This window comes from Anguilla rostrata, chromosome 4 (assembly GCF_018555375.3).
Source record: "Anguilla rostrata isolate EN2019 chromosome 4, ASM1855537v3, whole genome shotgun sequence".
Lineage (NCBI taxonomy): Eukaryota > Metazoa > Chordata > Actinopteri > Anguilliformes > Anguillidae > Anguilla > Anguilla rostrata.
In genome coordinates this window covers 26181254-26196612 of record NC_057936.1, presented here as the reverse complement: position 1 = coordinate 26196612, position 15359 = coordinate 26181254, and the positions used below count along the sequence as shown (strand labels likewise).

The window sequence follows — 15359 nt, the reverse complement described above, 5'->3', positions numbered from 1 at the left end:
TGCCTCTGCAATCTCACCAGGGCTTATAGTTAAGAGTCCTCTTGATGAAACTGACTGATCCCTCAGAAAGCCCAGGATAGCACCTGCTGAACTGTATTTTCCCTTTCCTGATGTTGTCTTCGCTTTCCCAGTGCAGCTCAGATTTGAAGGGGTCATCCCCACTCAGCCTATGGGTGGGACATTGAACAAAAAAGCTCGGCAAATACAGGCAGTATTTGATATGAAACTCATATACTAGTTCTTCTGAATATATTAGGCTGTTTGAGATATGGAATTTAGCATAGAATGTGAACACAACTATGTAATTTTCTACCTTTTGTAGTTCATTCAGAAACCATTTTCCCCCTTGGGCCCTTCAGATAAGATACTTATACTTACAGGAATTTGGGATAATATAGGTATGCCGTGAAAACAGAACTAGAATAGGCATGATAGGCTCCAAATACATATTCATTGTAGTTTAAAATCATTGAAAGCCTGCATATCCATCTGAGCGGAAAGCATAACCCAGAGTGTTTTCTGATCTTTTACAGTCTGCTTTTAGTACAGTTGCTACATTTTCGCAAATTATTTCAATTATTTCCCACTGCCGCACATAAGCACTCTTTCACTTTTTTCAGTTTTCTGTGATTTTCAACAACTTTGCCCTGACTACGCCACGGCTTCAGGTAATATTTTCTGTGACAGACACAGAGCCACCAGAAATTTGCTATTTATTCTGCAGTCCTGCAGTTCAACACTGGTAGATTCAAAATCAACAGACATGGGTCGAATGTATCGAGTGTGATATCTCAAGAAAATGGAATACACCTGGTCCAAATTAGATTGTTAATATTAACTAGGGGGTTAATAACTTCCATTACAATGAGGATATATGCATACTCACATGATAAAAATCAAAACGCCAATGGCCCAGATGTCTGTTTCAGGTCCCACAGCTTCCCTTTCTAAAACTTCAGGTGCTTTGGGAAGGGCAATATTTACTGGAAACCATAACAGACAAAGATGTTTATTTGTTTGACATGTATCACAATGAATTCCATCCTACTGAACTGTCTCCTACTGAAAAATTGAATGAGTGCATTTAATTTATTTGATTGCATAAATAGAACCAGGCCTGTTAAATCGTTCATTAATGTGTCAATATCTGTGGCCGCATCACAACTATTGTGTCTGTGCTGTGACTATTCCTTGAATAAATATGGCCCTAGGCCTATTAGTAGATAAAGCACCCAAAATCTCTCCTTGCACCCCCACCCCCCCAAGTCAAAGCAATATACTGAACTACCAATAAACTACCAAATGTGAGCAATATGCCTTGCTTGCATTTGTTTTAACCCCAGAATAATGTAACTTTATCATAAAAAACTATTGTGGTGAAGTGGAGATTGAATAAGTTATAGATAATATATATATATTATATAAATTATAAAGCCAATCCGAACCTTTGTTCTCCTTTGTTTCCTGAATGTGCTCCACAGAGAGGGTCTGTCCTGGGGTGAAGGTCTGGGCTGAACCCAGGTCCACTATCTTCAATAGGTTGTGATCTGTCACAAGTATGTTGTCTGACTTTAAGTCCAGGTGCACAATGTAGCTGCTGTGAAGGTAGTCCACACCGCTCAGAATCTGCTGCAGGAGCTCTGCTACATGCATCTCTGCATACAGGTCCCTGCAGAGACAAGAGGGAGGAGGTGGTAGAGTTAGGATTCTCATTTTACACTTTTCACATTTCACAGCAAAGTAAATTTATATTTGACTGTCATTATATTTTTCAACTGAGGAAACCAACTGTTTGTGGTCCTCAAAGTTCAATCAATTTATTGTGTAACATTACATAACAATGAGAACAGGCCATTCTGCCCAGCAATGCTTGTCATTTTCCTACCACTATAAGGTGCTCACCTAGTGCTCACCGTTTACCTACAAACTTGATAATATGTAGCACCATATCAAGCCTGATCTTGAAAACCCGATGTACATATCTTGGAAGAATTAGAATACCAAAGTCCTTATGCAGTCTTAGTGCAGGGGATTTGGTCATGTTGGAACAAATGTGCTCTTTAGTTCAAGCTTTGAACCATGACTGTATTTTATATAGTTTTGGAGATAATGGGGTTTTAGACAAGTGGAATTCTTGTAATTTTTAAAAATGTTATTTGTCACATCATATGCTACTTAGGTACTTTTTGCAATTATATTTTTTCCTTTTCGTTGACTTTTCTGCTAGAGTGTATTGAGTGTATTTATTCTTATTGAAAATTGCTGCTGGTACACATGTTTTGCAAATTTGCCTGCATTTTACCTGCCAAGGGACAGATGAAATTTAGCTATTAAGCTAATTCTGAGGCAGTTACTATCCGTCCATTGCCCCTTTCAAATAAACAAATAAATAAGAAAGGTGAGCTGCAGTCTGAGGGTATGAATTTGCAAATTAAGTTGTGCTACAACTCTGCTCAGCTTATTCTGATTCAAGTGCTCAGTTGCATTTAATGTGCTGAGAAAAGCTTTTTTATTGTGTATAAGGGTTACTGTTCTTTTTCATTATGTTACTCCTTTAAAACTAGTTTTTTTTTTTATTGGAAGGTTTGAACCTGTTCCCTTAATGCTCATTCTTTTGTACGAATCACACAATCCTTCTTTAGTAACATGGGATTTCCTCAACTTACTAATGAATGAAAAAAAACGAAAATCTTATGAATATCATTGGTAAACTGCAGGAAAAAAATATGCCTATACGTGCATTGCCAAACAGGGTCTAATCGCTTAACAACATACTTGATATAGTACAGGGCAAATGTAATCAAGAGGATAAGTATCATTTCGTGAAGAAATGTTGCTTTGAGACAAAGCGATATTGCCAACAAGGTAAGAGATTGTGTTTTCACCCTGCAATGTCATACAATGTGTAACAAAAGACAAATGCAGTGCATACCAGAGGTGATGGTTTGTCACCTACCGCTCAGCCAGGTTATGCAGAAGCTCACGTCCAGCACACAGCTCCTCAATCAACACCAGGTAGCATGGGGTGATGAAGGCAGCATGTAGCTGGACAATGTGAGTGTGGTCCAACTTCTTCAACAGCTGGTATTCGTGCAATACCTGCTGCTGCTGCTCTTGTTTGTAGGGGATGATCTTTGCTGCAAATAGTTGCTTGCTCTGGTCATCCTGACACTGTCTCACCACACTGAAACGGCCTCTGTAACAGTGGAGTATTAATCACATTGTATACGATGGACAGTAGCAATTATATAGTTACATTCAGTTATAATACAATTGTTTTGTGCATCAGAAAGCATTCCTTCACATAGAAGTTCAATCTGTGTATTTCATATTTCTTTTTTTTTTTTTTACATGCTTCCTGTTTTTTGGGGTTCAGGCTTAGTCATTTACAATTTCATATTTTCATGTAAAGCATCTTTCTGACATACTATACAAATAAAAAGGAATTGGCTTAAATATGATTTTCAGAATAGCATTTATGTCTCTGTGGCAATAAAGCAGTTGCACCAATACTTATTATTAAGTATCTTTATATGTGCGCCACCTAGCCTCACTATTCACTCTGCACATTCTCAGAGATTCACAAAGAAATAAACATATGCACAGACTGCACAGATGTAAATCCATTGCAAAGTGAATTATGTTAATGTATCTCCTTGCATTCTTTTTTTTGTAAAACTAACCTGAAAGTTCTGCGTTAAGGAGAAGCTGTTTGTCATCTTTCATATCTCACTGGATATGCACACTGCGAATGGTGTCACAGTGGGTCACATCCCAAGGGGATTTTGGAAGACCTGAATGAGAACTATGACTCTTGCCTCTTTTGCTTCAAATCTTGTATGTATTTGTAATTTGGAATTAAATTTGTAATTTATAAATGAAAAAAAAGATAACATATTTGATGTGCTAAACCTGGTCCTTTTCATTTTTGTCAGATAAACAAAGAAAACAGTGCATGTTTATGACCTGTTGATTTCGGAGAGAAAGCTGTAGGTCTTGTATGCAGCCAGACGGTCTGATCCAGTGTCTGCTACCGCTGCCAATTCCACAGGTGTGAGGGGAATGTGGATGTCTGCAGAATGGAAAAGAGGCAAGGGATGTATGAGATTAGATTTGCCCAGACTTTGGAGCAGGGAATACTTTTCCAGATAAGCTTATATGCTTCATGATACTCATTCCAATCCCATTCACCAAGCAATGTCATAACCCTTATTATTCATGACAGACTGAAGTTCTCCATTTTCTTTAGCATTTTAACAAAGGAACTTCTGAGCATTTCTTCTACACCTCTCCCTTCACAACTCACAGCTTCACCAAATATCCATATTAAATTCTGTTCTAAATTATTTTTTTTGTGATTCTCACTAGTATTACTATATGTATCTCTGATACTCCCATCTGGGTAGTCTGAATTTATATTCCATTCATTTGGCAAATTGATTAATTTCATTTAATTCGTGATCTCTCACAATATGAGAACACAAGTGCATCTCTCCGATTGAAATAGTGATGTGGAAAAAAAAGTGCACCCACTTTCACTTCAATGGTTTTATATATTAGGAAATGAGTAACCCTTACCTTGAACCCATCAAGAACTAACAGTAGATGAATCACACATGGTTAGGTGATCATCAGAAATTACTAGCACCTGTATATAAAAGCAGAAACAGTTTAGTCTGAGGCATTTGGGTTTGTGTGGGTTTTTTTATTCCATTTCTTTTTTTAACATCACTTTAAGCAATAGTCCCACATCTTACTAACAAAGCCCCCAGAACTTCCTTGCCCCCATATCCCTAATTTAAATTTCCACCCTTGGTTCTTTTAATCATTATTTAGGTAATGTTCACACCTTTCTTTTTCTTTAAAATGGGCAATTTGTAGAATTCACTGGGTGCTCTCTTGTGTGAGCTTGCATCTCCAATGCCTAGCAGCATTCCCTTGGGAAGAGATGCTACCTTTGACCTGTCACCTGAAAACCCAAATTAAAAAAGTTGTAGAACATTAAAAAGTGTAATGAAATATCACCTTGACATTTTTTTCTGTTACTCTGCAACAAAAAGTCTACAGAATATATACTTAAATATATAGCCACACACCCTTGAATCAAAGAGACTATAATGTCAAAGTTGTGCTGCCAGAAAATGAATAGATGTACATAAGCAAATGCAACTGATGCAAAATGACATTTTTGTATGTTTTGTCAAATGTAATAATTGAGGACATACCTTCCCCTTTTTCTTTACTGTATTTCCTGTTCAACAGCTTAGAAAATCTGGACATGGATTCCATGAGTTTCGTTGAGATGGAGAGATCTTCAGCTTTTTGTTGCTGTTGCAGTGAAGAGGGAAAATCACGTCCTGGCAGTTTCTCCCTTCCTTTTTGTTTGGAGGACTTAACTGTCCCGGACTGCCTCCAAAAAAACTGCTTCAGCACAGACTTCCCAGATTTACCAGAGGGGGGTATGGTGTCGAGTGCTGACTGGGAACCATAGCGACAAAAATTGCTTAAGGTTTTCTTGTTAGATACCTGAAGGGTTGCAGACTTTTTTTGAAAATCATTTATATGAGAGATTTTGTGAGTACTATCTGATTTCTCCACTGTTGACAGTTTCCTATCCTCTGGCCTTTTTTCCTCTTTTATCTCCAGCAGGGCAGGGTTTTCATCTTCAACTAACACTGCCACCTGATCACCTTTGTCTGACTTTTTTAACCCCACATTAGTTATATTGACGGAACTGTGTAAACTGAAAAGACCTTGCTCCTTATTTTGAGGATCAAGTGAAAGGATCTCTTGGGATGTCTCTAGAGGCTTCAGAGATATATCCATATTTTGGGGCCTGTCCGATTGCTCCAAGGAACTAGGAATCAAAAGCTGGGATTTTGTAAATAATGGGTTTTGTTGCAATAAGCCCTTCTTGACTGGCTGCATGCTGCTCAATATTAATGTGTGCTCAGCTTGCGTTGTCTCCGGAATGGAGCTACATTCTAATTCTTCATGCATCCCCGGAGCAAATATTACATGTGTCATTGTTTTAACCTCTTCAGGCAGGGACTGCACCATTAAAGGCAGAGTCATTTCAATCATGGCAGCCTTCTCAGCAGCAAGTGAATAAGTTCTGCTCCCAATCTGTGTATCCACAGCTGCCTTTACTGATTCTTCAGGGTCTGTATCAACATTTTCAGGAGCATCGTCCTCATCAACTATGAAAGCCCCAGTGCTAAAAGTGTCCACCTTTTTGCTTTTCTCCCCTGATTCCCTCAGTTCAGCTGAGTCTGGAATCATGCTCATAAAATCACCTAAGGACCTGCTCCACAACTGATGCTGCTTGTAGATGTCAGACTGGGGCCTTGTGACTCCGCTGTCATAAGAGATGGATTTAACCATGGTTATACAGTGTGATGGGCCACTTCTCTGGCCTTTTCTGCCTTCTGTATCAGCATGGTCCTCTCTGTACTCCAGAAGGGGTTCATTCAGCTGTTTAGAGAGACTGGACCTCAGATGCTCATAGGCTTGCTCCTGCGCCGTTATCTCTTTCAAAATCACTCCAGGGGCAGAGAGGCAGGAAACCTCCTGGGCGTGGCTGCAGGAGGTGCTCTTAATGAGCCTCTGCCTGGGGATGCTATTCAAACCAAAAGAGTCCTCTGCCTCAGAGTGGGGTACAGACAGGGCTGTGTCCAACCGCGCCAAACACCCCAGCTTTCTGGATTGCTCTAGAGATACACAACAGAGGTCAGGCATCTATGTAAACCACAATTTACAGGGAGAGCACTTGATACTCTCTCTTGATACACAACCCTGTTCAATACTTTACCTTGATGTTTTGTCACATTATTTGATGTGTCTGAAGTCATTATGCTGTCTGATAACACAGGGCATAATTCATTGTATTCCTCCTCCTTCCAGTCCTTTTCAGGTATGTCCTGGTGAAGTTTATCCCAGACGTCTGTTTTATTAAACTCAGAAGAGGATCCACTGCTAACAGAAGTGACATTGTGGTCATGCTGGTCTTTGGGGACAGCCAATGAAGTGTGCTTGCTTGGAGCCACCAGTAGCTCTGAGATAGACTGCTGCAGCATCACTGGGCCTTTGCAGGCAAGTGAGTACTACAAGGGCACAATGAGCTAAGAGTTAAATCTCAGAATCTCTATATGAATGTGCTATAAGGATTCTTATCAAGCAATTCTCCAGTGAAAATGCGATTATGGACTGGGAATTGAATTACCATCCTCTCACGTTCAAGTTGAAAATATAATTTACAATATACTGTTCATCATTAACCATTATCTGCCATTTCCTCATTGAAATGTAGAATATTATACTAGAGAAATAAGCAACATATTACATATCAATATGAGACATGATATAAGCTTGTGCTCCCATCAAACGTCAGCAAAACAGCAACTGTTTCCCTAATATTTAATATGGTATTTTGACAAATTGCGGGGGAAAAAAACACTTTACCTGAATACACTCAGTCCTAAAAGTCTCCACCTTTTTGCTTTTCTCCCCTGATTCCCTCAGTTCAGTTGACTCTGGAATCATGCTCATAAAATCATCTACGGACCTGCTACACAACTGATGCTGCTTGTAGACGTCAGACTGAGGCCTTGTGTCTCCGCTGTCATAAGAGATTGGTTTAACCATGGCTACACAGTGTGATGGGCCACCTCTCTGGCCTTTCCTGCCTTCTGTATCAGCACGGTCCTCTCTGTACTCCAGAAGGGGTTCATTCAGCTGTTTAGAGAGACTGGACCTCAGATGCTCATAGGCTTGCTCCTGCGCCGTTATCTCTTTCAAAATCACTCCAGGGGCAGAGAGGCAGGAAACCTCCTGGGCGTGGCTGCAGGAAGTGCTCTTAATGAGCCTCTGCCTGGGGATGCTATTCAAACCAAAAGTAGAGTCCTCTGCCTCAGAGTGGGGTAGAGACAGGGCTGTGTCCAACCGCACCAAACACCCCAGCTTTCGGGATTGCTCTAGAGATACACAACAGAGGTCAGGCATCTATGTGAACCACAATTTACAGGGAGAACACTTGATACTCACACAACCCTGTTCAATACTTTACCTTGATGTTTTGTCACATTATTGGATGTGTCTGAAGTCATTATGCTGTCTGATGACAAAGGGCATAATTCATTGTATTCCTCCTCCTTCCAGTCCTTTTCAGGTATGTCCTGGTGACGTTTATCCCAGACGTCTGTTTTATTAAACTCAGAAGAGGATCCACTGCTAACAGAAGTGACATTGTGGTCATGCTGGTCTTTGGGGACAGCCAATGAAGTGTGCTTGGCTGGAGCCACCAGTAGCTCTGGGATGGACTGCTGCAGCATCACTGGGCCTTTGCAGGCGAGTGAGTACTACAAGGAAACAAGGAGCTAAGAGTTAAATGACAGAATTTCTATATGAATGTGCTATAAGGATTCTTATCAAGCAATTCTCCAGTGATAATGCGATTATGGACTGGGAATTTAATTACCATCCTCTCACGTACATGTTTAAAATATAATTTACAATATACTGTTCATCATCAACCATTATCTGCCATTTCCTCATTGAAATGTAGAATATTATACTAGAGAAATAAGCAACATATTACATATCAATATGAGACATGATATAAGCTTGTGCTCCCATCTAACGTCAGCAAAACAGCAACTGTTTCCCTAATATTTAATATGGTATTTTGACAAACTGCGGGAAAAAAAACACTTTACCTGAATACACTCAGTCCTAGAAATCTCCAAATTTTTGCTTTTCTCCCCTGATTCCCTCAGTTCAGTTGACTCTGGAATCATGCTCATAAAATCATCTAAGGACCTGCTCCACAACTGATGCTGCCTGTAGATGTCAGACTGAGGCCTTGTGACTCCGCTGTCATAAGAGATGGATTTAACCATGGCTACACAGTGTGATGGGCCACTTCTCTGGCCTTTTCTGCCTTCTGTATCAGCACGGTCCTCTCTGTACTCCAGAAGGGGTTCATTCAGCTGTTTAGAGAGACTGGACCTCAGATGCTCATAGGCTTGCTCCTGCGCCGTTATCTCTTTCAAAATCACTCCAGGGGCAGAGAGGCAGGAAACCTCCTGGGCGTGGCTGCAGGAGGTGCTCTTAATGAGCCTCTGCCTGGGGATGCTATTCAAACCAAAAGTAGAGTCCTCTGCCTCAGAGTAGGGTAGAGACAGGGCTGTGTCCAACCGCGCCAAACACCCCAGCTTTCTGGATTGCTCTAGAGATACACAACAGAGGTCAGGCATCTACGTAAACCACAATTTACAGGGAGAACACTTGATACTCACACAACCCTGTTCAATACTTTACCTTGATGTTCTGTCACATTATTTGATGTGTCTGAAGTCATTATGCTGTCTGATGACAAAGGGCATAATTCATTGCATTCCTCCTGCTTCCAGTCCTTTTCAGGTCTGTGCTGGTAAATTTTATCCCAGGTATCTGTTTTATTAAACTCAGAAGAGGATCCACTGCTAACAGAAGTGATACTGTGGTCATTCTGGTCTTTGGGGACAGCCAATGAAGTGTGCTTGGCTGGAGCCACCAGTAGCTCTGGGATGGACTGCTGCAGCATCACTGGGCCTTTGCAGGCGAGTGAGTACTACAAGGGCACAATGAGCTAAGAGTTAAATCTCAGAATCTCTATATGAATTTGCTATAAGGATTCTTATCAAACAATTCTCCAGTGATAATGCGATTATGGACTGGGAATTAAATTACCATCCTCTCACGTACATGTTTAAAATGTAATTGACAATATACTGTTCATTATTACTCATTACCTGTCATTTCCTCATTAAAATGTAGAATTTTATACTAGAGAAATAAGCAACATATTACATGTCAGTATGAGGCATGATATAAGCTTGTGCTCCCATCAAACAGCAACAAAACAGCAACTGTTTCCCTAATATTTAATATGGTATTTTGACAAATTGCGTAAAAAAAACACTTCACCTGAATACACTCAGTCCTAGAAATCTCCAGCTTTTTGCTTTTCTCCCCTGATTCCCTCAGTTCAGTTGACTCTGGAATCATGCTCATAAAATCGTCTAAGGACCTGCTCCACAACTGATCCTGCTTGTTGACATTAGACTGAGGCCTTGTGACTCCGCTATCACAAGAGATGGATTTAACCATGGTTATACAGTGTGATGGGCCACCTCTCTGGCCTTTTCTGCCTTCTGTATCAGCATGGTCCTCTCTGTACTCCAGAAGGGGTTCATTCAGCTGTTTAGAGAGACTGGACCTCAGATGCTCATAGGCTTGCTCCTGCGCCGTTATCTCTTTCAAAATCACTCCAGGGGCAGAGAGGCAAGAAACCTCCTGGGCGTGGCTGCAGGAGGTGCTCTTAATGAGCCTCTGCATGGGGATGCTATTCAAACCAAAAGTAGGGTCTTCTGCCTCAGAGTAGGGTAGAGACAGGGCTGTGTCCAACCGCGCCAAACACCCCAGCTTTCTGGATTGCTCTAGAGATACACAACGGAGGTCAGACATTTCTGTAAACCACAATTTACAGGGAGAGCACTTGATACTCACACAACCCTGTTCAATACTTTACCTTGATGTTTTGTCAAATTATTGGATGTGTCTGCAATCATTATGCCTTCTGATAACACAGGGCATAATTCATTGCATTCCTCCTCCTTCCAGTCCTTTTCAGGTCTGTGCTGGTAAAGTTTATCCCAGGCATCTCTTTCATCAAACTCGGTCTCCTCTGAGAACAGAGTTAAATAAGTGTTAATTATGTATCAGCTCAAGATGATCATATTTAGTCGCTGTTTGAATCAATAATACTGGCAAATATAAAACATGCATACTTAGAAAGGCACTCGTTCCCTTGTCAATAAAGTATTAGTCTGTGTTAGGGAATCTACTATTGTGCTTTCACATCTTTAATGGCTCTACATGCATACTTCATTTTCTGCTCAGTCTTACGTCTTTCCAACGTCAGCTCAGCACTGCAAGACTGCTCTTCACCAGAGATCTTGAACAGAGAAGTAACGGTTCTCCTGTGCATAGCATCAGTGCTGACAAGAATGGGAGCACAGTGGGCAGTATGATGGAGCAGCCCTATGTGCTCAGTTTCTTGAAGTGGTTCTCCGGTCTCCAGTCAAAAAAAAAGAACAAACAAATGAAAAGGAACAGGAAATAGACTTTATAATGGTTGGCTATATTTGCTCACTGTTTAAAAATATAAATAGGATATTGCTCTGCTGATCACTATAAACACCAAGGTTGCATAGTTAAAAAAACAATGAGTAACAGTCTGATCAGCAGATTATTCTTCCCCACGCCTTATATCAAATTCACCAGTACAATGTTTTAACTGCAGTTACGACCCAAACTTGCCAAAACCCTCAACGCTGAATAAAAGTGAAATTGAAGAAAAATAAGGAAATCCTGAATAGATTTTAATTATATAGAGGCTTATAATTGCACATATACATGTCCTCTGAGGACAGGATTTTAACAACATGAATTTGATGTAGTCATATACTGATTTGATCACATGATCTTCCATTTAATGTGAGTTCATTAAAAACTGAAATTGATTTTTGGTAAGAAATAAAATTTGCAGGTGAAAATAGTCAAACTGGGTTGAAAAAACACATAATACTCCCTAATAAAAAATGAACTAGTCTTTATATTCAGATTTACTGATGGTATATTGAATGGTTGGTGAATTACACATTAACATATGAAATTTAAATTAAATGATAGATCTAAATGACTGGTTGAGGAGAAATTATCATAGCTTTAGCCAAGAAAACCCAGAATGTCCCAGGTTACCCATGAAGCTAAATGTTCTTTGATTATGGTGGCGAAGACAGGACTTTCACTGCTCTGGTCAAAAATATTCTCCATTGGTTGTGGGATGGAGTGATGGCCTAGAGAGAGGAAAATGGCAAATAAGTTTAACATGTCTGGTTGTCAGACTACATTCTGATTGTTTGCTACACATTCAAGAATTCCAAAGGACAAGATGACAATTTCTATCAATGATTCTTGAGAAATGTGTTGCTCAACCACTTTATTCAATCTTACTGGCTAACAATGTACATGAGAGGTTTCAGTCTTAGGAAGCATCATAGTACGGAGACCTATGCCCAAGAATTAAATGATCTCTTTCTCTCCCTTGATTGCGGCTGTATATCTGTTCTGAGTGCTGCTTTTGATACCACTAGATTCTTGTCTGTAGGCTCGAAAAATCTAGTTGGTACCTCTCAGCTTCACACACCAGCTCCGGTTCCTTCCCCACCAGTGAGGTAATGTTCTACGCACCAAGAATCAATTTTCATCATCTGGGGAGATGACGCCTGGATCTACCCTGTTCCTGCCCCTGATCTACTCATTTCCCCCAACCCCTACCCTGAACCTTGCGAGTGGTGTCTCATGTAGTCTTTTCGGGTTTGGCCCGGCCGAGATACGTGGGCTTCCCGGCCACAAAGCAACTCGCCTTTGATCTCAGGGGCCACCTTGCTGGACTCCACAGTTCGCAATTGGTAGAGTTCCAGCAACTGAGTAGCATGTCCTTTAAACCTTATAGCTGCTTTTTGCCAGCAAAAAAGAAGGCCATTTTCTCGTTTTTGCAATGAGACGGGATTCATTATGACAACTGCCCGCCATCCATAGGCTGCTTTTTAAATTTAGTATTCCAATGTCCATTTGCTGCCAAAACTGCCTGTTAACAGCAGTTTCTCAGAATTCTATATGGCTAGTTCTTTGAATAGGAGGCATTTATGCACACAACGACACTATAGAAATAATTTCAAGACAATGTTAAGACAAAAATGTTAAGAATTGGTGACCAGGTATTTTCTATATTTCAACTCTCAATTATTATGGTAGGCTACCAACCAGCAGGGGGTGGTGCAGCACACTCAACACCCCAATGTCCTGTGCTGATGGTCTACTCTGGTGCACATTCACACATAGTGACCAGTTGGAAGCACTAACAAAATGAAACACGCAAATTTATGTGCACCTTGTCATAGGAATTCTACCCAGCTAAGATGCATACCATTGCTGGTTTTAACACAGATTTTTAAAATTTTTTATTATGGTCATTGATGTCATGAGTTCCAAAATATATTAAAACTAAACCAAGTGCACCTTCCATGATATTGGCCAGACCTATTAGTTTAGTATTTTGTTTTGAAATTACATGTGGTTATGTTATGGTTATTCTTATATTTTAATAGGTTTTCATTAGCCATAACAAAATTAATGAAAATGAAAACATATGGCAGGGATTCACTGAGAGAGTCATCTTGTTCATGAAGACTTTACAACCAGTGTTCTTGCCACATGTCACCCTATACTTCTAAGAGTGGGCTTGTAGAACACTTGAAACAGACAAGTAAACTAAATTCAATCCTGATTAATCCTGATGATGTACAGATTAGTCATGGGTGGATGAAAAGGGAAGTCTAATGTTTCAAGAGTAGACAGTACGGATGAATTCAGTGAGGTTGTTTCAGGTAATGGGGAAATTAAATGTTGATTTTCAAAATGTATTTGTGCTTACTCTTGACAGTAACTTGGGCCTTGGTGCTGACTGATCCAGCATGACATTCATACCACCCTGTGTCCTTCTCATTCACATTGTAGATTGTCAGGGTTGCCTCATTGTCCAAACCACGTGCCAAGTACTTTGAGGAGTTCCATATTAAGCAACCATCCCTGTACCACAGAATATGGCAGGCTTTGGAAGTCTTGCATGAGAGTACCAAATTTTCCCCATCAATTGCTTTACAGTCCTGTAATGCCTTTGTGAATTTTGGGCGTTTTTCTAGAAATTACAAAAGACCATAAATACTCATTAATACACTCAAATTAAGCAGGTCTTTGTTATACACAGCTGGGGCTTTGTGGCCTACAAGTTGATGCCACACTGACTAAATAACAAAATATTTGGATGTGTATGAATATATTTTTAGTTAAAAGGGGCACATGCAAATGTGTTCTGATTGCTTCTTTACATGGAAACCATTATATAGGAATATATATATAATTATATGATCTGAATTTTTTTTAGTTATACAACAATGAGCTTCCTTTAAGTGATTTTAAAGGGAACATCACCTCCTGCAAAGAATGTTAAATCAAGAATATTCATCCTAAGTAGCTCAGACAAGAAGAAGCAGAAATACAAACATTTATCAGACGAAGGCCTGATTCAAGTGTGGTAGTTTTAAATACTTTTTAATTGTTTTTAAAGTAAATTTTATGTACGTAGTCTAAACAGATATTCAGACCTTTCCTGTACATGCGCTCATCTTCAATATTGAAAAGCGCATCCATGTGTACACTCAAAAACAAAAGTAATTATACTCCCTGTAGGTAAATTTGAAACAGTAGCACCTCGTTGTATGAAATATACTCCAATAACGTATATTTAGAGTCTCTCTGCAAAAGGGTTGTTGAAACGATTACAGTTTATAATTTTTTTTATTAACCTTTATGTATACTCTTTCGAAGCAATTCCCTGTGAATATTGACTATAATATTATTTATGCATAAATCAAGAATATTTGAATACAGTAATTTTAAAGGTCATTTTGGTTTCTATTTTCATTTTGAAATGGAACATCTGACATTGCCTGATGACACATTAGTGTGCTGCAGCACAGTGGTTGGGAAAATGTGGTAGTTGCATAGGAAATTTGTTAGAACAGTGTTGGATCCTTGCATCCAAAATGTATAATACTTCAAATACCTCTGACAAGCAGGAAGGCATATAATCTTTTGCCTCCAGCCTCAAGGGTAATGATGCCTGAGTCCTTTCGCGCCAGGTTCCTCATGGTGAGGGTGTGGTAGCCCCCAGGAAGAATTTGGATTTTGTTCAGGTGGTCAGTATGCAGCAGAGTTCTGTCCAGATACCACCTTACATTGAAGTAATCACTGGGACAGATACGGCACTTAAACATGATGGTGTCACCTTCCAAACACACTTTGTCTTCCAGCTCTTCCATGAAAAAAACCTGTCGTTCTGCAGTGCAACACAAACATTTTTTGCTTATCTTTCTACAGCGCTTACCAACACACATTTCATAAATCATTGTAAAAACTATTTTGTTATGCTATATACTAAACAAAATGGTTGACAATGTTGTATCTTGAGGCTAAGTTGTTCATCTGAAGGAGCAAGATCTACTAATGTAAATTATAGGATTTTCCATTAACTATAGCCAAAGATGTGCTCTTTGAAAACTTTGCCATCACACCCCTTAATGGCTGAGTGAATCCAAATTTTATCCAAACCAAGTCAGGTGGTTAATAACCTCACAAAAAAGTTGAAGAGTTATAGGCATTTACATTTATTTGCTTCTTATATCACCATCTAT

General features: G+C 39.7%; 1 protein-coding gene across 1 annotated transcript in view; it reads right to left on the bottom strand.

Annotated features, from left to right (window-relative positions):
* Nucleotides 1-15359, bottom strand: part of LOC135254102 (uncharacterized) — a 32988-nt gene that overhangs the window by 1165 nt on the left and 16464 nt on the right. The window contains exons 11-28 of the mRNA XM_064334055.1: nt 14732-15004; nt 13541-13804; nt 11803-11900; nt 10948-11116; nt 10571-10726; nt 9967-10478; nt 9319-9610; nt 8715-9226; nt 8066-8357; nt 7462-7973; nt 6812-7103; nt 5226-6710; nt 4850-4969; nt 3967-4072; nt 2957-3196; nt 1446-1669; nt 887-983; nt 18-167 (exon numbers count right to left, since the gene is read on the bottom strand). Of these exons, the coding sequence (XP_064190125.1) occupies nt 18-167; nt 887-983; nt 1446-1669; nt 2957-3196; nt 3967-4072; nt 4850-4969; nt 5226-6710; nt 6812-7103; nt 7462-7973; nt 8066-8357; nt 8715-9226; nt 9319-9610; nt 9967-10478; nt 10571-10726; nt 10948-11116; nt 11803-11900; nt 13541-13804; nt 14732-15004 (5794 nt within the window). The remainder of the gene's footprint in view (nt 1-17; nt 168-886; nt 984-1445; nt 1670-2956; nt 3197-3966; nt 4073-4849; nt 4970-5225; nt 6711-6811; nt 7104-7461; nt 7974-8065; nt 8358-8714; nt 9227-9318; nt 9611-9966; nt 10479-10570; nt 10727-10947; nt 11117-11802; nt 11901-13540; nt 13805-14731; nt 15005-15359) is intronic.